This window comes from Polyodon spathula, chromosome 1 (genome assembly GCF_017654505.1).
Source record: "Polyodon spathula isolate WHYD16114869_AA chromosome 1, ASM1765450v1, whole genome shotgun sequence".
Taxonomy (NCBI): domain Eukaryota; kingdom Metazoa; phylum Chordata; class Actinopteri; order Acipenseriformes; family Polyodontidae; genus Polyodon; species Polyodon spathula.
This window is the reverse complement of record NC_054534.1, coordinates 76,382,466-76,405,855: the sequence shown is the minus strand read 5'-3', so window position 1 is coordinate 76,405,855 and position 23,390 is coordinate 76,382,466. Positions and strand designations below refer to the sequence as shown.

The window sequence follows — 23,390 nt, the reverse complement described above, 5'->3', positions numbered from 1 at the left end:
CATAAGTGTTCCCCTTTAAAAAAGCACTGTTTGCTGGCCCTTGGGTTTATTGGAGCTTGTAATTAAAACTGACAGCAATTCACTTTAACAAAGTACGCTTCCTCCCCCCCATGTCCACTAAATCAAACAGGTCCCTATTCATGCTCTATAAATCCAAGGCTCCCTCCTCTACTCCTTGTCTGCAAAAAAAAGAAAAATAGGGCATGCAAGAAGACAGATGATGCAGGAGGGGGGTTCAGAGCAGCAGAGCGAGAGAGTGTGTGTGTACAGGTGCTGCTGTGTTACGATGTGGCAGAAGAAAGCTAGTGCCACAGGAGGCACTACACTGACTCTTCTGTTGTAGTTGTGCCTCTCACCTCGGCATCTTTCGTGCTCTTTTTTCTCTTCCTCCAAAGGCTCTGTAGGTCCGGCAGCCGCAGCCTGTCTGCATTTCTCCAGCATGGCCAGCACCCCCTGATTATTCATGTCTGATGTCTCCTCCTCATCTGCTGGAACTTCCCTCTTGACGTCGTCAAGCCAATCGCCAACTCACCAACGATGGTGATCAATTATCTAGGGTAAGACGTGCGCTTGGGGCCCTGGCGGATAGGATGATCCTTCAAGGAAGCTGTGCTATCTGGTGAACAAAAGGGCAGGAATGATTAACTAAGAACCTCGTCCATTATCTGCAAGGCTCAAGTAGGGTGAGGTAATGGTCCAGTTACATGAAAATGCATGGCAGCCTCTCTGAGAACTTCATCTGGAGAGGGTACGGGGGGGGGGGGGGGGGGGGGCTGCCCATACACGCAAAGATTTTCTAAACAACCAAAGAAAACTGGTTTTTTTTTCAACAAAAAGTTTTGTTAACATACAATGGACCTATACATGTGTGCACAGTATGTTTATGGTATTATATTAAGTATATATGAATATCAAAAAAAATAAAAAACAGAAGGTTAGTGTATTTAAAATGGACTTTGTTTATTCACAGTAGTGTCGGTCCCATTAAGAACAATATATATTTTGTATTTATCTTAATATAAAAAAAGAAATATTACTACTTATCATACACAAGAAACAACACTGTAATGAGACAACACCTTGCTAAACAAGGCGAGTTATATCCTCTGTGATAGTCAGGGGTTCATTTCTAAACAAAAAGGTACCAGATCTTATCATTAAGGAAGCAAGGTAGCATTTTTGGTTATAGACCTAATGTACCGGCCTTGAATTACAGTAGCTCCCATCTCATCTGCTTGTAGATGAGGGTTTAATGCCTTATTGGCAGTGTTGGTAGCCTCATGCTAACCTTTGCCTAGCCATGTTGTAACATAATATTAGGTTTGAACAACATCACAGTGGTATTTCGCTGCTTAGATTGTAAAAAAAAAACTAACAAAAAAAAATGTTGCATCCTAAAATATATCGCTAAAGTGCACTTTCGTCATTCAATTCATAAAAGAGGAAAGCATTTTTTATTGAGTTTTTTCAATTTTTTTGTTTTCATATGGTTCATCATTTGCATTCCTGCCTATCAGACAAAAACGTACCTGATCTTGGATCCAGGGTGAGCCGGCACAAATTAACCCGATGACAGTAATGAATAACAGCATAGAAGCAGGTGTTTGCACCCTGTATGTACAATATCACTTTGCACGTTGTATGATGCAATAACTACACTACAGTATTAATTAAATTGAATTTGTACTTATATTTCACATTAGAAAAAGGTTGACAGATGTGCTGTCTCGAATGTAATGTTGGGGTAGGGATTAGCAAATCCAGATTGATAAATGGCTTGATGCCCTTTCTTAATGAGGCAGTAATGCTGGCTGTACAGAGGTAGGGTAATTTAAGTAAGTGTGATCTCAGGAGAAACATGATCAGTACTTTAAAAATAACTTAAAAACTAAAAATGTCAATTGGGGTGTGAAAATTCAAAGAATGCAGTTGTGTCCTGCTCACTGTGTACTGTATATATTATTTAACTACAATTTTTAATCTCCATCAAAACCCTATTATATAGGTGAAAAACAATCAACAAGCAAAGCATTCAACATCAAATGGCTTTGTCTTGATTAGTTAACTAGCAGGGACAACTGAATTAGTAGAAGTGCACTGCACTTTTCACCCTTCTGAATGAACTGATGAGCAGCAGAAAGGATACCTGCAGGACATCTGCTCAAGGAGACTCTTGAGCTGTACTGAGAACTGGAAGCAACATAACCACTCTACCTGTTAGAGGCACCCTCTGCTGGTGTCTATGAGCCACTTTCATGCCCAGTCTCACACCACACTGCCTGATTAGCACAGCTTAAATGTACTTATTGTAGCTTGTGTTTTTTTATATCTTGCTTTTACAGCTCCAAAGCCAGGTTTTACAAACATACACTCGTGAAAAGAGATAAAAGTCTTTAACACCGTAATACTGTGTTTGAGGGATCAAAAAATGAAACATGCAATGCTCTGAGTGTCTGCTGGCCTGCGTCTGTTTATCCAAAGCACCCTGTACATCGGTGACAGTCCAGTAATCATCATGATTGTTCAATTAGCAGTTGAGATAGCGTTAGGGGTCAGTAAATACTTATCTGACAATAGCTGTCAAACTCATGTCCCTAAGCTATTGCGAAAACTACTGCTACAGTTTTAATGGCCCCCCAACCTCTTCATCAGCACGTGACACCTGGTGACTGAAAATTTGATTAAAACAAGTGCTTCTGTGGCGACCGGATGTGGAGAAGAGCCTCCTGGGACAGTTCAGAGTGCACTGCAGGTCAAGGTGAGGCATTACTGCCATCTGCCCCTAGCCTCAATCATGTGTGAAATTGTGTATGCTGAAAGCAATATAACATTTAGACCACCATATGCACAGTATAGTCAAAAAAACACAGGTTCAATATGGGTTACTACGTGGCACTGATGCAATGAGATTGCAATTTTTATTTGTCTGTGCATCAACTTTCTACATAAAGTACTGTCAGTTATAAGTCTCACTTCCCAACAGGTCAGGAAGTTCAAGTTGAAATCTAGATCTCCCATCTGCTGTCTTTAAAAGTTTTAGATCACTGAAGTGTCTAATACATGTGCTTGATGAGAAAAGGCTCGGCCAGTTAACATGTCAAAAAGTTGCAGCAAATTGTGTATATCCAAGCCTCAGTTTAATCTTAAATGTCAACATCTCCAATTGGTAAATATATTACCCCTGGAGGTCCACCGAGGTTGCATAGATAGTCCCCAGAGAACTCATGTTTTTGAAAACACATATATTTAATGTATGGAAACCTTTACAGCAGTAGTTAAATACAGACCTGGTGGTACTTACAGTCTGAATACAATCAACTTACTGCAGTGCAGTTTTCTTGTCTGTGATTAGAAACTAAAATAATGAAGCCTTAATATTTAAAACGGTGCATATGTGCAAACACCTTACTGTACTATTCAGTACAGTATTCATTTTCCGGACGCAGAACCCACATGTATTTAAAAAACAATGATGCTGAAGATGGCTTCTTATTCGCATACCACTAATGTAACACAAATTGAATAAGTAATTGGGGTTTTTCAGGGTAAAATCGCTTTTGGCCACTTATTTCAAAGTTGATTCTCAACGAGTTGGAACCCCTCTACTACCCAATGTGTATGTGTCCCAGCCCAAAACGGATTTTGATATGAAAACAGCAGGCAAACATGGCACAGACAGCAAGTTGACCAATAATGCAAATTGAGTAAGTAACTGGCTTAAGCGCTGCCTTCCTGCCCTTCTGTAACACCCTCTCGGTCAGAGGGGCTACAAAACACGGTTATATTTTTAATATGTAACGCGACTATGTCAGTTCAGAGCGATAAAGCACAGAATATTAGACACATGATGAGGTTCTTTTTAATCGGGTACAGAATTAAAATAGGGAAACAATGTCACCAAGAAAAAAAAAAAAAACTGTAGAAATACATATATAAAAGCAATGAGAATTTTTTTATTGGACAGCACGGTTAAAAGTAGCAACAACATATTGTTAAAATATACAAGTGGTCAATTAGACTTTGCATCATAATTAAGATTTAGCAAAACGCCACAGTGCAAACTGCAATATTACACTTTTAAAAAGTGCTGAGTTCATTTAGGAAAGGTACTGTTCGTTAACCAGACTTAAAATACAGGATAAAACAAACCATTGTAAAAAAACACAAACATTTGACACGCTGTCTGTCAGGGCAGGAGCGAGGGAGAATATCTGTGTAACAAAACATCTCTTTACTTCCCATACCATAGGCTCCAATCAGCTACCGACAAGCTAAACTCTTAATCCACTCACACTCATTCTTTAAACCAGCATGCTGTACGCCAACCGAATACATCATCAAAAAAGTCCAGGCTCCTTTCACTTCTCTCTGTTACTCTCCATTCCAAACACTGCATGTGTTCCCACTCCTGCACGGACACAAGGGCACAAACCCCAAGGATGCTTATCCAGTTTGCAAGAGACATGCTATTTATATTCAGGGGTGTAAAACTATCGATTATCCAAAGAGTCAATACCCAATAAGGCATAAAAGGTGATCGGGGTGGAGAAGCTACTAAAAGTGATAAATCAATTACAAAGTGTTAAAGCAATAATATACAAAACATGCACAAACCAAATCTAAATGTACAACTATAAAATAAAACATACAAGTGACAAATAAATATGTGAAAGATAAAAGGGGCATTATTGACACTGTTACTTATGCCTCAAAAGTGCCTTGTTTCTGAGTCATAAAAAAACATTGTGATGCTTGAAAAGTGACATTTTTTCTCAATGAGCGCTTGCCCTTTAATGTCCTCTGCATGTTACTGCTGTGTTACAAAGTACTACTATGATGCGAGTTCTCATGCATAAAACTGAGGATTTGTCGATCAGTCTCAGTAAGTTTTCACTGCTTTAAACAGCTCTCTCTAAAAGCCACAATCAATATTAGAGCTGAGGGTGATTAAGATTCTCTTGATCAAGATAGTATTTTTTAAGGTTGGGTTTGCGAAATCCCATAATCAAGTTATTTTCTGCCTGTCCGTGAAAACACACTGAGCCGTTTCTGTGTGTACCAGTTTACTACGTGCTGTCCTTTGTTAGCGAGGATCACCTCTCTTTTAAACAGTAGGTTGGATGACTGACTGATTGGAAACTGATTTGCAGCCACATTCCTCCCAGTCAATCAACTACTGTCATTCTGCAAATGAGCCGATGCAGACAAAAAAGCCACAGTCCCTGGGTGCACCGAGGGGGACTAATACAGGGATTTAACCCCTGAACTACCCCAGTTACTTATACAATTTGTGTTACATTTGCGGTATGCAAATAAGCAGCCATCTTCAGCATCGTTGTTTTTTAAGTACATGTGGGTTCTGTGTCCGGAAAACGAATACTGTACTGAATAGTACAGTAAGTGTTTCCACATGCGCACTGTTTTAAATATTTAAATAATAAACGATAATTAAAATAACACTTGAAATAATAATAATAATAATAATAATAATAATAATAATAATAAAAAAACTAAAAAAAAAACATTTATTTTCATGTTTCATTTTCCATTTTTTTTAACTTTTAACAAAGAAAGCGGTGTAATTTCAAACCACAGAATTTTTTTTTTTTTTTTTTAAATTGTGGACGAAAAAACAAGACCATATTAGATTTTATTTAATTTTCAGGAAACATTTTAAAAATTGAACTGATAAGCGTTACTCGGACCGAAATGCACATGCAATCTAAATGATTAATCATTGACTGGTTTTAGCCCTTGTTAAATATAGTTGATTTGTTTGAGCTTGTACCATTGACTTTATTTGGTAGTTTTCATATGCTTTGTATGGTTTCGTAATTGTTTGAAACTGACCACCAAAACTGCTTTATATCGGAAAAGGGCGGTGCACAGATCTGACCCTTCCACCTTCACCTCAGGAGGCCCAAGTTTAAAACTTGCTTGCATCACAGAAACCAAAAAAGGAAAAAAAAGAAAAGGCTACATTTTAACTGCAGAGCAAGAACATTCAATAAGGATGAACTTCAACATGTTGTTAGACGGCAGTATAACTTTACAATCACTGCATTCAACTCATCACAATGTACATTATGTTTTAACACCACATGAACTGCACTGCAATGGTAATTGTTGTGGATTTGTATTGGCAAAACTCAATATGCTGTCATTTTTTTCCCCTAAAGTGTTGTAACATATGTGCTTAACAGACTGTAAAATAATATTACTACAGCTGTAAGTTTATATTTTTAAGGAAATATGGTTGCAAATTAACATATTCAAAATACAAATGAAATATGCAAATTCATTTTTTAGAAGCCAAATAGAAGAACATACATTTCAGTGTTTTGGGTATAGAACTTGGCTTTTACTGTGGAATTGTATAGGACTTGCATGTCTTCATTGAAAATGTTGCCACACTTTACATTAAGTTAAATACTATTTCAAATATTAAAAAGCAAAAATGTATTCATTGTCAAATTTCCCAACATAATACAAATAAATCTGGGATATGAAACTGTGCATGGTGTTTTTTAGAAATGTTGTCTTAAATCAGAAAATAATGACAGTTCAGTTTTTGTGGTATTCTAAACTGGTTTAATAAACTCAATTTAACCAAACTGAATCAAAGGGATCTACCAAGGCAGGCACCGCTGTTAATATGCACTGACATGAAAGCCTTTCTTTTTTTTGTCCTATACAACTACAGTGTGTAAACTGCAGGGGGGCTCATTGGCATAAATCTCGCCTGTGACCTTGGAAGTAAACTGGATTTACATTAGTTTCTGACAAGAATTAAATGAAGGCCTTGTGGATACAAGAGCAGCCTTCTAGACTGCAACAGATGGGCATGAATGTGTTCCCTAGGCAAACTATCAGGGACATCTGTGTCCTCCAAATTCTGGTGGTCTCAACCAATTAACAAGCAAAGAAAAGAGACCTCACACCCCCATCCAACCCAAGCAGGAGTGCCTGTATTAGTCCATCGAAAATGGGATTGGTTTAAACAAGGATTCTTTTTTAAGAAAAAAAAAAAGTGCTGCTGAGATGTGTGATTAGTTTTTCTTCTCTTTTTTAAGCTTTTGGTTTCACTTGAAGCCCACAGTGTTAACCCTTTCATAACCTCCCAACTTTCTGGGAGCCCTTTTACAAAGAACTACAGATTTTTATTTATTTTTTTGTAATGAAATTAAAATATTCAGATATAGGATCTCAATTTGAAGTTGGTCACATTCAATACCCCCTTAAATGAATATAAGACTGTTATATGTTTTATTTTCCCTGGCACACCATTAACCAGGATTCTCCAGTTCAATTTACGACATAACTAGGGAAACCTTTGAATGTGTATTAATACAAGTCTGCATTGTTAAAATCCTAAAATATGTCAGATTGTTTGTTCAATCAAATTAGAAAGGGATCCACTAAATCTAAATGATTGTGGATTCAAATACTTTTTTGCTTCTGTTTACAATAAGTTGTCTTTTTACTTAACTCCATGTGGACACCTACTGCAATAATATAATTCTCTTCATAGAAACTGTGACTCCGAGTTTATGAAGGTTTCTTTCTGCACAAAACAGTTTGACGAAGACAAGAAATCAAGGGTATTTAATGTGTCAATCTATAAACATATCCCAAAGGAGAAATCTTAATATATGCAGCTAACAATCAATTAGTGATTTGTTCTGCCCTGGAGATAAGCAGACTCATTGATCCTTAATCCTGAAGATGTGGCTTCGAATTTGGAAAGACAACACTAACATTCACATAGGTAGGTCTGGATTTTGTAGTTCAAGGACACTCTGTAAATTAGAGGCTTATCACACACAGTTTACCTGAGCCTTTTCTATTTGCAACATTTGATGTCAAACACTGTCAAAGTGGAAACAGAGAAAATCACCTTTATCTCCCAATTCCCTTCATCTGCTAATTATTGTTTTAAAGAAGCCATTACCTAATAGCCCCTTTGCCTGTAATTGGTAATTGGAGGGGTTCGTTAGGAAAAAGGCGAGGCCCAACGACCAACAGAAAACAGGCTCAGTCCTCCCACTAATCTGGTCATGCACCCCCCACAATTCAGCCGGCTAGCTGTGTATTTCAGCTAACACCCGCGACCCTTTGTCAATGTTAATGAGGACTGTAAAGGCTCCCTGTGTCATGCATATGCATGACCCCACTGAGTCTGCTCCTATATAACACAAAACTGTATAAAAAACCGCAATACACGCCCCACACCACAAATACTATTAACCAATGAAAGCTCACACATTTCTAAGTTCAGCTCAGAACCTTTAAGCAAAAGATGATCTTCAACAAACACAATTACCAGCCACTGTATTAACCTTCCCATATAGGGTTAAGTTAAAGATATTAAATGCTGATTTAGTTTATAATCCGTGTGGAAGACGTTATTACACAGAGGGCCTACCTGTGTTCTGTATTGATCTTTACAGGAATTTACTGTCTCTGTAGAAATAAAGCATATTGCGATGCCTAAAATACTAGAAAAATGACTAATATGTATATATATATATATATATATATATATATATATATATTACTTTATAAATGTGCACTCGTCAATAACCCTGGGCCCATGAATTGGATTATGGTCAAACACAATGGGGACTGCACACCATAGCGTAAGTTAGACATATATTTTTACTATCAAATGTATTTATTTTAATTAATTTTATATTCTTTTTGATGGATGTTGATTGCATCGGTGCTTAGACTTAGACTGCGTGATGCCTCTAGCTAAATGCAGGCCCAAGCCCCCAAAAACTACTGTGGATTACTAATAATAACAAAAAACAACCTCCACTCAGACCGAGGTAGATAATACAGTGTATTACTAGTGGATGGCGGCACCCACAGAGGCTGGCAGAGCGATCAGCTGATCCTGCTTTACTCCAGCTATCAACAAGATGTCAAGTGTTAGCCTGGTTAGTGGAATAAGGCTGTCCCCCATCTGCCGGTTAGAAAAATATGTCCAGTACTGAATCTTTTCTAATGTTATAACAATACTGAGGCAAAGCATTGATTGTTGTGAGAGTGAAAACACTTTTGATTATACTTCTACATTAGTTAAAAAGAGAAGTTTGCGACACTGTCAGCGCTTGGTATTATTTTTGTAGCACTTTTGGAGAGTGCATATTTTAAATGTCCATTGGCACACAATTGGATTGTAAGATACCTGTGCTAAACAAGGCTCATTAATTATGAAACCGCCCAAGAATACCAAACACTCTTAAAATGTGCATCTAAATTGATTTTTATTTTTTAAATCATTCGGTAATTCAGATTGTGCTTCATATCTTACAAACACAACTCGGACATTGCTATTGCTCACATAATTTCCATGACGTTCATATTAAATACAAAAGCAAATTAAAATTACATAATTAAAGTAAAACTATCAGTTTCTGTAGTTATTCTCTCTGCCTGAGAACAAATACAGTAGGATGAGATACTAACATTATCCACCTTTCTATCTTAGATTGGGTTTGTAATGTTTTCAATACACAGATTTGCTCAAGGTGCTCTGATCTATGGGTTATCTCAATTATGTTAAAACAATGGGATAGTGTCTTGAAGCTCTTTAATCCAAATCATCATTAGCACTTTTTTTTTTTTTTTTCAGAAAGGAAGAAAAAGCACACAAAGTTACCAAGTCAGGGCTTGCTAGTAGTCTTCTGTTGTATTTTATTTGGAATTGTACAGTAATTAATTGGTGTTTTTATTCCTCAAAAATAATGTTTTTGATTTAAATAGTAAACAGCATTTGAGACTCTACCTGTCCCAACGTGTTTTAATAAATGTGTTTGTGTTAGTGTTAGTTCCAATCACATATATATATATATATATATATATATATATATATATATATATATATATATATATATATATATATATATATATACACACACACACATATACATATACACACACAACATTTTTAAACCAGGTAATGGATTTCTTGCATACTCTAAAAGTCTGGCTATAAAAGCGGCACATTTAAAAAAAAAATATATATACATTAGCTATTACATGTGCTATTATAATCCCTAAGCCCTTCTAATGTATGTTTGTGCAAAAATCGATTGAAGGAAAAAACTTTTTTCAAATCACTGGTACTGTAGATGTAAAACAAACCCTAAAAACAAAACAATAAAATGTGATTGACTGGCTTCAAATTATAGAAATATAACACTTTTGTGAAGAACTACTGCCACCTACTGGTAAATTGATATAAACATGTTGCTTTACAGTCTACTGTTCCTTTCACTGGCTATATGTTAATAACAAACAATAATTTCCTCAGTGGTTGGAACATATGTTTAGATATCAATATAGTACCACTACTGATTTTTCTTTTTTTTTTTTGTGTCTTTTTTTAGGAATGTTTATTATATAAAGCATACATCATATCTTGAAGTCTTAAATGTCAGAGTTGTTTTGTGATAATGTTTGCCTTATTTTGTCATGGAGTCCTAAAGAACAACAGAACAATTCCCCATAACTATAAGGAATGTGTAATGTAAGCTCAAAATCACTGCAATACACAATTCACATTTCTATAGCACCTTTCATCCCAACGCGCGCATTAGTATTTCAGCATCAGGTACAGAAAGAATAGGTCTAAGTTTAGCTTTATGTCTAAAATGATAAAAATCACACTTTAGTCACTTTCCTAATATGAGTCTCGAATGATAAATCGGGGTCAAAGATGACTAACAAATTTCTAGTAATAGTTCAGATAAAAACTGATAACATTGGCTTAGCTGTACAAAGAGCCAATGTTAAGGGTGGGCATATCAGGAGGAGGACTTACTCATTTATCTAGGGAATCTTATTTTAACTGACGGCTTTTCCATGCAAAGTAATGAACATGCAGTTTAGATTCAGTTTAGGTTTACAACCGTCACATTTCAATTTACGAGTCATATCATTAAACCATGGCAAGCTTCTATTAAAAGACGCTCTTAGAATTGTAACTGGTGCTACTGTATCTAAGACTGAGTAAGTTGTGATCAACTCAATGCCTCAGAAAACTTTACAGCAGTAGTTTTAATTGTACGATCTAGACTCTTTGTAGTTAAAGGCAAAATAACCTTGAAAAGAATAACAAGATGATCAGAAATAGTGAGAACAATAGTTACGAAATTTTGAAAAACTAAACCACGAGAAATTAGAAAATCTAAAGTATGGCCACGATTATGAGCAGGACCTTTAACATGATGGACATAACCTAGAGAATCTAGTATCCTCAAAAATTCTACAGTTAGAATCAGATTCAATGTCAACATGCATGTTAAAATCACCCAAGAACAATATACAGTAGAAAGTCAATCTTTCACCAAATGTACTAATCAACTGAATGCACCTGTAATGACGTGATGAATTACATGTGGTTTATTATGCACAGAGTGCCTGCTGCTAAAACTGCTACAAGATTTAGCTGCCAAAAAAGTGACCAGCAGACTGAGGCAAATGAAAGTTACAGAATTATTCAGACTATCAAAACCTTAGATGGAGCATTGTGTGCTTTAAATTGTTTTAATTAGCTTCACTGCAACAGTCACCTTTTCTTGATTTTTCTTGGCTTTGTAATTGTGTATGCTTAATGTGATAGGTTACTGGCTATATATATATATATATATATATATATATATATATATATATATATATATATATATATATATATATATATATATATATATATATATATACACACACACACACTGAACAAAAATATAACGCAACATGGAAAATGTTGGTCCCATGTTTCATGAGCTGAAATAAAAGATCCCAGAAATTTTCCATATGCACAAAAAGCCTATTTCTCTCAAATTTTGTGCACAAATTAGTATACATCCCTGTTAGTGAGCATTTCTCCTTTGCCAATATAATCCATCCACATGACAGGTGTGGCATATCAAGAAGCTGATTAGATAACAGCATGATCATTACACAGGTGCACCTTGTGCTGGGGACAATAAAAGGCCACTCTAAAATGTGCAGTTTTGTCACACAACACAATGCCAAGGATTGTCTCAAGTTTTGAGACAATGGCATGCCGACTGCAGGAATGTCCAACAGAGCTTTTGCCAGAGAATTGAATGTTCATTTCTCTACCATTAAGCCGCCTCCAACGTCGTTTTAGAGAATTTGACAGTACGTCCAACCGGCCTCACAACCACAGACCACAGACCACGTGTAACAATGCAGGCCCAATACCTCCATATCCGGCTTCTTCACCTGCGGGATCATCTGAGACCAGCCACTCGGACAGCTGATGAAACCGTGGGTTTGCACAACCGAAGAATTTGTGCACAAACTGTCAGAAACCATCTCACAGAAGCTCATCTACGTGCTCGTCGTCCTCACCAGGGTCTTGACCCAAGTGCAGTCTGGCGTCGTAACCGACTTCAGTGAGTAAATGCTCACCTTCGATGGCCACTGGCACGCTGGAGAAGTGTGCTCTTCAAGGATGAATCTCGGTTTCAACTGTACTGAGTAGATGGCAGACAGCGTGTATGGCGTTGCGTGGGCAAGCGGTTTGCTGATGTCAACGTTGTGAACAGAGTGCCCCATGGTGGCAGTGGGGTTATGGTATGGGCAGGCATAAGCTATGGACAACGAACACAATTGCATTTTATTGATGGCAGTTTGAATGCACAGAGATACCGTAACGAGATCCTGAGGCCCACTGTAGTGCCATTCATCCGTTGCTATCACCTCACGTTTCAGCATGATAATGCACGGCCCCATGTCACAAGGATCTGTACTGGAAGCTGAAAATGTCCCAGTTCTTCCATGGCCTGCATACTCACCAGACATGTCACCCATTGAGCATATTTGGGATGCTCTGGATCGACATTCATGACAACGCATTCCAGTTCCTGACAATGTCCAGCAACTTCACACAGCCATTGAAGGGGAGTGGGACAACATTCCACAGGCCACAATCAACAGCCTGATCAACTCTACGCAAAGGAGATGTGTTGCGCTGCATGAGGCAAAGGGTGGTCACACCAGATACTGACTGGTTTTCTGATCCACGCCCCTACCTTTTTTTTTTTTTTTTTTTTTAAGGTATCTGTGACCAACAGATGCATATCTGTATTCCCAGTCATGTGAAATCCATAGATTAGGGCCTAATGAATTTATTTCAATTGACTGTTTTCCTTATATGAACTGTAACTCAGTAAAATCTTTGAAATTGTTGCATGTTGCGTTTATATTTTTGTTCAGTGTATATATATGAATGATGTTTTTAAACCATTTAATTGATTCCTTACAGACTCAACAAAGTCTGTCTTTAAAAGTGCCACATTTTTCTAAAAATATACACTAGCCATTATGTGCCACATTTGACTCACGATCACCAAATTCGGTCAAAAATAGAGCGTTTCACTTAGGCTGACGATATGTGATTGCAATACGAATAGGTAAGCCCACGTACCCACCCAACAGTGTGCCTTCTGGGAAAAAAAAAAACACAATTTGGAAGAGACGCTTCAATTAAGGAAACATTGTCATCAGCTCAATGCCAAGTTTCAGTTAAAGAGAAGATATCGATGTTATAATAAAATAAAAATCACTGATAAGAAGAGCTTTATTAAGCAAAGATCTACAAACATCAAATAAGGCCAGGTGTGGATTGGTACAATCAAGTGCATGTGATTGAGGAGAATAGGGAAATGAAGAAGATTACTGTAACACACTCTGGGATTGGGGGTGGGGGTAAGATACTTTAACTTGTTTTCCCCTCTTTCAGCTCAGTACACACCTCTTTAGATGCACTCCTCTCCCCAGTTCCTAGTTTAAATAATTTGCTAAGTGGATTTAAATATTTGCAGCTAGCCTACCTGCCCCTGTCCTATTTTGGTACAGTCCATCTTTCTTGTAGTATCTAGTTCTTCCCCAAAAACAGTCCCAGTTATTTATGAATTCCAATCCTTGTTTCACACACCAGCCAGCCAAATATTTATAGCCCTAATTGTACTGAACTGCTAATCCCCTCTGCCAATAACAGGTAATACACCTGATAAAATTTAGCACACTGAAACATGCAGAAAGCTTGACAGAATCTCAAATATTGTCTTTCAGTTCTACGCTGGTAGTGCTCAGCTTCTTTTGCATTAAACATGTTGTATATAGCACACTGGAGTCCTAAAGAGGAATTACTATCTCAATGTGACTGAAATGATGAAACCAAAAAAAAACATGCTGTTCCCTGATATTGCTTTCAATTTAACACTGAAACAGTAAATCAAGTTTTACCATTGAATACATTAGCTTTCTTTTTCCTGTATCTCACAGATGGGTTACTTTTACCAGAACCTTATATTACTGATAATAAATAAAACATTAAAACATTGGCTTACCAATATATATAAGATACCATTTTGCTTGCACATTTGTAACTCCATTGTGCCTCCCCCCCCCCCCCCCCCCCCAGGTGTAACAAAGCCTTACCAATGTCCTTTCCTTGTCATGTGTCCATTGTATTAAGGTCTCCCTGTAAATAAAATATAAATAGCCATGTGAATATGTGGATTATTTCAAATATATGTCTGACTGGACGACGCATTAGTTACTTTTCACAATATACACACAGGTATGGCTGCTCAACACACCATGGCATGCTTGAGACCAAACTTGTAATTTCTGCTGTGTTTTTTTGCAAGCGCTGCTATTTCAGAAACACTCAGGAAACTGCCAATGCATCGAGGGATGAACCAGCTGCTTGAGCACTGGCTGTCATGCCCCTTGTGAAATCACTGAGATTCTTCTATTTTTGCATAATTGTGGCTAAACAGTTGCACACAACTCAAATCTAGTGGACCGCATGATGTGTCACATGACCACCTGTACTTGCAAACATTCTTACTTACTGGCCAGTCGGTGTCTGCCTTATAAGTGCAGTTTTGAAAAATAAACTTTTTTTTTTTAAGGCATGTGGTACTACAAGGATAAAAAAAAGGTATATTTGAAAGCCTTAATTACAAGTGTTCTTAAACTTTATTTGTCATTTGAAATTTTTCCTCTGCTTCAACCCCAAACCAACAACCTGCTTACCATAATCACTGACACGCTTCAACCCAATGACACTGCTGAGGTGAAGGACCTTGCAAGGGAAACAGTAACAAACTATATTAAAGTAAGACAATCAAATTGAGAATATTCTTAACCTAGTATTACACAAGATACCATTTTAAAAAAGAAATGCATGCCTGTTTAAACGTTTCTTTCAGATCTGCATAGTGAATGCAGGTCCCCGCCCCCCACTGTAACGTTTATGGCATTCCATGACTGTAGCATAACCTTAATATGCCCTATAACAAATTATCAAAACCCTATGGATATGATTCAACCGATATCACCACACAATGCACAGCCATTCTAAAACATGAAAAAGAAAGTTGAGCCTCCTATTCCAACAATAACAGCTGTTGCTAGGATTCCATAATTGGTGACTGCTGTGCCTGTGGTGAATCACAAACTATATCCAGTAACTTGAGAACTAGGGAAATTCCAGAAGATGATCCGACCATGTTCATATCATCTGTGCTTTAAAAGCTGGAACGTTTTGGAGAAATTGTTGCTGGAAAAAAAGGCAGGATGTACCTGCTGACCCATACAGCAATCAGTTTTTTTTGTTTTGTTTTGTTTTTCTGTCCAAGCAATAATGCAGTGAAGGAAATCCAAGCATACACACGTTCCCAGGATGACTCTTCTTTGAGTTATTTCTGACTTCATCTTACAATGATTTAACAGGGTGAGAACCCATTTTCTTTCTGAATTGCCTTTTTTAATATACTGTATTGTTGTCTTACATTAAAATTCTGTAATTCGATTTGCTTTGACATAACAGTTGACGAAAAACTGATTTAGTCAAAAATTAAATACTTAACGTGCAAATTGACTCAATAGATTGTTGGACATATCAATAGATGTTGTACTTTAATAGAATGCAAGGTGTGTTTGTTTCTTTATATATATATATAACTATATATATAGCAGCAATTATAGATATTATATATATATATCCAACAACGTATCAAAAAACCTAGGTTAAACTGCCTTGTTGCATAGTTTTTTGGATTCCAATTTGCACGTTTTTGACAAACTTGAACAATAAATAAATAAGAAAATGAAAACGAGTCAGTGTTATTGATGAATTGAACGCCCGTGTAATTTGGATAAAAAAAAGAAAAATAATAGTAAATGTCATATTTCCGGTTGAACACTTACTTGTGTCACTGTAAATGACTTCCCATTGTATTTGCACTAAGGTAGTTACACGCCTCCTACAAGTTCAGCTCCCCCCCAGAAAAGAAACGCATAGCTTACCTTAAACTTTTGCCAAACATTACTATAAACATAAATCAGGATTTATTAACTAAACTAAGAACATATAACAACAATCTCCGCTGAATGACATAATTACAGTATCACCTAAATGTGTGAAACTTCACACACGACTACAGTATTTCACAATTTTGGAATGTCCCGTAAACACATGAAAACAACACCAGCCCAACAGCGCTTGCGACCCGACTGAACTCTGGGAATTATAGGAAACGCAGATATAAAAAAAAAAAAAAACCCGCAGTCAAAAAGCAGCTACATTTTTGTTTGTTTGTCATTTGGAAATCCCTTGGAGGATACTTTCATTTGCTTGTAGAAAAACAGAATACAACATAGTGTATCACTTTAGGAAACGTCATTTGTTTCTGTATGAGCGGGTATAAACCCGATTCAGTATTTCAAGTTTGTAGTTTCACGTGTTTTAAAAAGTTTACGACAAGGGCTGGCATTACGTTAGGTCATGTGGTTCAGTGTTCCTGAACAGATTGAAGCCTTCGCCGAACCCTACTGCAAAAATACACCGCAGTGTTGATTATTAGCAGTGCATGTAATTTACGTATTGCGTTTAAATGCTTTAATGCACCATCGTCTTTGGAAGAGTGGCACCTATAATTTAGACAACGGTTTTGTTTTTTTGTTTATTTTTTAATTAATTAATTTATTTTTGCATATTATCATTTGAAAAAGAGACCTGAAGAACAAGGTAAGATAAGCAAACTTTTCGGCATACAACTTGCAAAAAAATAAAGAAAAAGACAATTATCAAGAAGAAACTAACAAGTGTTGTGTTACTGTTATTATTAACATACAAAATTATCATACAAAAAAGCGCTGCTTAATGTAGATGATAAAAAGTAGCATTTAAAAAAGTTGTATTCAATAAAGCATTGTTCACATGTTTTGAGTAAAAGAAAACCTCAAGATTAAAATGCTGTTTATAGACCATAACCTTGTGGTTTACCAGAGAATTTAGCTGTAAATTATAACGAATCAGTTAATATAATACGACTGAATCACTGTGAATATTATTTATATTTCTACCTGTGTTTATTTGATAACATAATAATGTTTTTTTTGTTTTTTTTTTGTTTTTTTTTTTAAACACAAAAAGCTGCAGAGATGCACAACATTGACGACGTTGAAACAGAGGAGACGTTAACCTGCCTCCGAATAACAGTTCATCATCCACTGTACGAAATCAAAAACGTGTTTCAGCTGATCAGCTTCAACAAGAAAGAGAAATATGTGGCAGAAGATCCCCTAAAAATCGGCCGCGACACAAAGTCATGCCACGTTTCTTTGTATGATCTGCGAGTTTCCCGGGTCCAGTTTAGTATTCAGGCATTCCGACACTTCAACAGCTCAAAGTTGTTCTTTGAAATAAAAAACCTGAGCAAAAGAGGAAAGCTGATAGTAAATAACACAGAGCTTGAGCACCTCAATAAAGTTGAATTGCCAAAAAAAGCCCTTGTGAGATTTGCAGAATTCCAATTATTGGTGGAAAAGGAAGATGGGGAGTCAACAGAAAGTTTTGAGACATTATTCGAGTTGGCAAGAACACCACTATGGCAAGAGATTCTCTATGCACCTTCAATGAGCCCAGTCCCTGAAACTGGACTGACCAATGCAAGCTCCATTCCTCCACACTGCAGCCTTCAAACACCAGTGGAGATGGAAGAGTGTGAACTAAACTAGTTGAGTAATTAAGTACAAATGTAATTAAGTAATTATGGACTAAATGTTTGCAGCTAATACAATTATTTCATAAATCTGACCTGTTGTGCATTTTCATTCACATTATAGGTGTTAAGTATGCAGTTTTGAAATAGCAAATGTGTTTTTATTTTTAAACATGACTACCAGCGGTTTGGTAACTCCCAAAAAGAGGACTGTGAAGGGATGGGATAAATGTGACCCTCCAGGTGAAATAACCAAGGAAGTGCAAGACAGTCTGAAAGCAAGGCTTTCAAACAGAGATTTCCTAAACCCAGGTTAGTACCAGATATTATGGTTTAAGTGAAATTACATGTTTCTTTCCAAACTGCACATCTGAGACCTATATAGAGTTAGCAGCATATTTTTTGTTTATTTTTTTTTTTTTGGGGGGGGGGGGCAGTCATCATTTTGTTAGCTATATATAATTACTTTAATATAAACAATGCAAAATCCTAATGTGTCTGGAAGACTATGTAACATATACCTACTATATTATAGACAGCGTTTATCCTTTTGTGTAAGGGTCTGGCATGTCTACCGAATACTGTATTATTAATAATTATTTGTAGAAGTATTGTGTGAACTGTAATATAACTTTTTTTCCTATCATTTTATTGCTCCAATAAGCTTTAAATATAAACTGTCCCACAAAATGTGCAGGTAATGTATTACCATACATTTACTGTAAGATTTACTCTTTAAAAAAAGTTTTATATTTTGAAGTGTTTTTTTTCTTTCTTCTGTATTAAGTGTGAGGGACAGCAATATACATTAGGGTCAGACACAATGTAGGCAGTGCTCTGCTCTGCAAGCACACCTCAGACTTGACCTGAACTCCCAGCTACTCAGTCTGTTTCCTTCCTTGGGTGGAGCCTGCCAGCATTGCTGAGTTATATGCTGTGTACTAGTAGCTATAAGAAACCTGAGTCAGATTGATTAGTGAAATGCAGAACTCAGTCCCCCATTTCAGGGCTTGTGCTGCATATAAATAGCTTGCTTGGTGTTTAGCATTTAGCAATAAGATCTCCTTCCTGGCTGTCCTTGGTTTCAATGTTGTCAGAATATCTGTTTGCGTGTATTTCTATGCTTTGTATTTTTATTTAAAAAGCATGCATGCTGGATTGTTTCTCTACCGGCACCAGCATGTAAATAAATACATAAATAATGTACATTGTTGTGTGTTTATTTTTAAGCAATATGACAATGTGGGGTTGCATTGAAAAATACCAGAAGGGTTTGTAATTACAAAGAATTTCAAGATTTAATCATCCTGGGGAATTGATAAACATGCATACTTGAATCTTATGGAATTTGCTATTGTGTGAATTAAAACCCCAAATATAATGGTACTACCAGATAGATAGTGCAGTCATTTTTCGAAATGTTTTTTATTTTCTTGGGATACAGAACAAACAAGGGGTGTGACGTTGGAACTGCCCCTCTTTAAAAATAGGCAACATATTTATATTTTAATAAGGAATATAACAGTGTCAGAGTTTTGTATCAGATTATGATCAAACATTCAATTGCTAATTCTTATGTTTTACTGTTCTTTTCATATTATTGATTTTTTTTCATCATACTGTTATGCATTTACCGTTGTGATGGGGGGGGGGGGGGTGTTTTTCTTTTTACTCCTCAATTATATGTATTTTGTATGTCCCTAACACTGGGGTATTTAACTTAAACACAGACATTTTGAACACGGCTTTATTAGGGGAAATGGAACATCCACCCCTGTTCCAATAAAAAACATGTTTATGGTACTTGCTATAAATAATTATGCTTTATTGTAAGAAACCGCATATACAGACAAGGGAGGTGATGTAACGAAATGCAACCTGGTGTTTCCTTCCTGGCTTTGCAAAACTTGTTCTGCTTTTTGAGTCAACATGGTCATACATACTGAATAATCTCTGAGCAAAAAAGGTTATGGATGAACTCCTCCTTAAGACTGTATATACAGCACTGTGTTTCTGTTAAAAGCTAACCACAATAAGCAGTCCTCTTTATTGTTTGCTTTTGTTTTTACTTCGTTTGCTTGTCACAGTTCCTGTAATCTCTTGCAGCATCAAGTATCAAGGTCAGGTTTTCTGGCATAAACAAAACGATATTGAAGATAATAATTAGTCAACAATCGCCTAGGAATCCAAGTGTAAACGGAACATAGTTCCGAAGCCTTATATGCCAAAATACCATACATCTTCACACGCCACAGGAATGTCTTTGCTAAAAGTATCATGAAAAAGTAGATAAATGTAAATGTAACAATAAGTCCATACAGTACATAACACGTACATACCTTCAGAATACCTATGATACCTGTTGGCTTGCATTTTTGTTTTGCTTCCCTGAACTACAGCACGGTTTGCAGGTTGTACAACCTTGTGCATTTGCAGGCAGTAGTTGCGGTCTGTCGGTTTAGTTCAACTTGAGTGGCACAAATGTTTCCAGGAAAGATTTTGTGTAGTTACAATTGGGGGGGAAAAAAAAAAAACACACACACACTACAGAATTAGAGCTATTAGAATGATGATATAAAGTTGACCATGATACATATCAACAGTAGGTACAGGACAGTATAACAAAGGAATTAGCAATAGCATGCTTAATCAAAGTGATCTGCAAACAAAAGGGTAAACAAAAAGGGTATAGAACTTAGAATGTAATAAACAGTCACCCAGGAACTAAAGTTTGATGAGTACCGTACATATTCTCACTCCACAGCTGTAAATACTGTATTTCCTATGTAATGAAAAAGTGAATCGCCACAAGCTGTAGTAGTAAACATGTAAGTATGACAGAAGTACATACATCAATACTTACATGCCTCGATATATCCCAGGATACTGATGAACTCAATAACTCGTGCTAATGAATGACCTTTGTCACAACTACCAGCAGGCAAGTGGGTTTCCATGATATAACTAAAAACAAATGTGACATACATACAGTAGGGGCAGATGCACACCTACAGCTATGATCAAAAGATAACACCCGATAATTAACTCATCTTGCTAAATAAAGTGGAATGAAACCTGCTGAATATTTTTATGTTAACATATTGAATTAAAAATTCTGCTGTGTAGTTTTCCATATACTTGACGAAAAATGTGACATTTTGGAAATCAAACATGAAATACTGCACTGCTATTAAGGCTTCATGTAGAGACTTTTGCAATATAATTTTGTAGTTTCTTCGATTAAATGATGTTAAATAAAATATCTATTATGTTCATATATATATATATATATATATATATATATATATATATATATATATATATATATATATATATATATTTTTTTTTTTTTTTTTTTTAAATGTCTCAATCCTAAAATTCTAGGTGATGCTAAACTTTTAGACATAGCTGTACACTAAACCTCCATCAAGAATATGTATGTATCCATAGCAGGGGAAAATGGAGGATTCTGCAAATAAAAGTACACTTTCTTAACAACACAGAAATTCTGAAGAATGAGGAAGTGAAACTGCATGTCGGGTATAATCAGAATGCGGTTTGATGGGTGAGCGGGGAAAGGGGGCAGGGGGATTTACTTTGCTCTGCTTTTTCTATCCCTGGCTCTGCACTTTCAGTTGTCAACAAAGATTTTGAATTAACAATGATTTCTTCAGGAAATTTTAAACATATTTAAAATGATAAATGCATGCTGCATTATTTTTACGCAAACTGACTTAAAAAAAAAATCTGTCTTAGCAGTTCAGACTGTAAGATCAGTAGCACATTGTATTAACAATATTTAAAAAAAAAAAAAAGAATGGAGTTTGGTTTCAGTGGAGCCGGATCATAAAGTTCAGCTGTATAAGTGGATCAGGCTCAGATTCCACTCACCTGTTATTGTCATCCAACTCAACAGTAGTGCTGTATGCACCATAGCAGGCAAATTGAAAAATGAAAATCAACTACGTCAACGTCATTCTGTTGCTGTATTTCAAACCATTATTTTTTATTATCGTCAGAAGTGCATAATATAACAAAGAAAAAAGAAATGAAGACTGGACACTGAAAATCCATAGTAGCTTCTTTCAAAGACTGGAACTTTTAGCCGCTGAGTCACCTGCTGTTCTGCTACTTCAGGAGGGGCTTGGGTCCCACCCCCCAGCTGTGCTGACAGGCTCTCCCGGGATGCAACTGCTATGTTGTGGGGGGTTGAACCCTTTCCCCCTGGCTGTGCTGTCTTGTCCTCCATGCTGTGACCGTCTGTCAGGGTGAGAGGTGCAGTACTCTGTCATCTCCCCTTGGCTGGACAAGCCCTGTCATTCAGCGTCGGCGTGCCACGCTCCCTCCGGCTCCGCCGTCCTTTTCGGATGGGTCCTGCCATTCCAAGTTGACGTGCCGTGCTCCCTCCGGTTCCGCTACTCGGCCTGGACGAGCCCTGTCATTCTACCTAGGGCGCAGCGCTCCCTCTGACTCCCATTCTCCATCCACTGAGCTGATACCACTCTCTGGAGACGCTCTGTTCCTTTGCTTGTATGCACTCGACCCCCGGACACTTTTCAGCACCCGCTGGAATCCACTACTCTCTCTGGTTGCTTGCCGACTTCGGTAGGTCTCCCTTTGGCTCCCTCTGTTAGTCCCCAGCTGGGCTGCCACGTGGCAGAAGCGGGCGTACGACGTCTGGAGTCGGGGATGGGACTTTGAGCCAGAGGAGCTTGTGTCGGTGCACTGCCCTAAGAGGAAGAAAGGGAGGAGACCCAAACTGGATAGCCACTGGGAGAGACCATGTAACGTGTTCACACGGTTCTCTGACGTGGTGTACCAGGTTCAGATGCGACACAGAGGGCGGTAGGCTGAGCTTCATCGGGACCGGCTGGCGCCCCATCAACCAGGGGTAAACGCAGGTCCAAAAGAGAGGGGAGGGGCCAGGGGAGCCCCACGAAGGAGAGTCTGGTGGACACACTGAGCCATCTAGAGACATTGAGAAGATACAGACACAGAGCCCCACCTTTGGCGGACCACGTGAAAAATGGGGCCAGGAGGGGTGGACAGTTCAGGTGGAGGGGGCAGTCCGTCCCCTGGGCAGCTGCCGTTCACAGCGGATCCGGAGAAGGAGCCCCAGAGGGGTAAGAAGGCACGCCAACCTCCTTGGAGGTTCTGGGAGTAAGTGTGACAGTGACCAGGATGGTTCACTGTTTAGAGGGGGCAGTGTAATGACCTCTAGAGGTGGCGGGAATCTTGGAGGACCTCTGTAATGGACAGGTGGAGAGCATGCCGATTGGGCGGAGGGCAAAGGCTGCCAAGAGGTCTCCTCCAACCAGATCTGAGAAGCGAGAG

At 37.5% G+C, this 23,390-nt stretch overlaps 2 protein-coding genes across 3 annotated transcripts in view; one reads left to right on the top strand and one right to left on the bottom strand.

The window, feature by feature from the left end:
* The window catches only part of alpk1 (alpha-kinase 1), a 55,061-nt gene extending 38,507 nt beyond the window's left edge, over positions 1 to 16,554 (bottom strand). Inside the window, exons 1-4 of the mRNA XM_041262563.1 lie at positions 16,360 to 16,554; positions 15,085 to 15,133; positions 14,482 to 14,524; positions 357 to 616 (exon numbers count right to left, since the gene is read on the bottom strand). Of these exons, the coding sequence (XP_041118497.1) occupies positions 357 to 465 (109 nt within the window). The 5' untranslated portion in view covers positions 466 to 616; positions 14,482 to 14,524; positions 15,085 to 15,133; positions 16,360 to 16,554. The remainder of the gene's footprint in view (positions 1 to 356; positions 617 to 14,481; positions 14,525 to 15,084; positions 15,134 to 16,359) is intronic.
* On the top strand, positions 15,158 to 19,262 carry LOC121322494 (TRAF-interacting protein with FHA domain-containing protein A-like). 2 transcript variants are annotated; one of them, XM_041262588.1, is made up of 2 exons: positions 15,158 to 15,784; positions 17,489 to 19,262. In XM_041262588.1, the coding sequence occupies exon 2, from the start codon at positions 17,497 to 17,499 to the stop codon at positions 18,070 to 18,072; it is 576 nt and encodes a 191-aa protein (XP_041118522.1). In that variant the 5' UTR covers positions 15,158 to 15,784; positions 17,489 to 17,496; the 3' UTR covers positions 18,073 to 19,262. The 2 variants fall into 2 exon arrangements, with proteins under 2 accessions (XP_041118522.1, XP_041118513.1); XM_041262579.1 differs by lacking the exon at positions 15,158 to 15,784 and adding an exon at positions 16,697 to 17,080.
* The last annotated feature ends 4,128 nt before the right edge of the window (positions 19,263 to 23,390 follow it).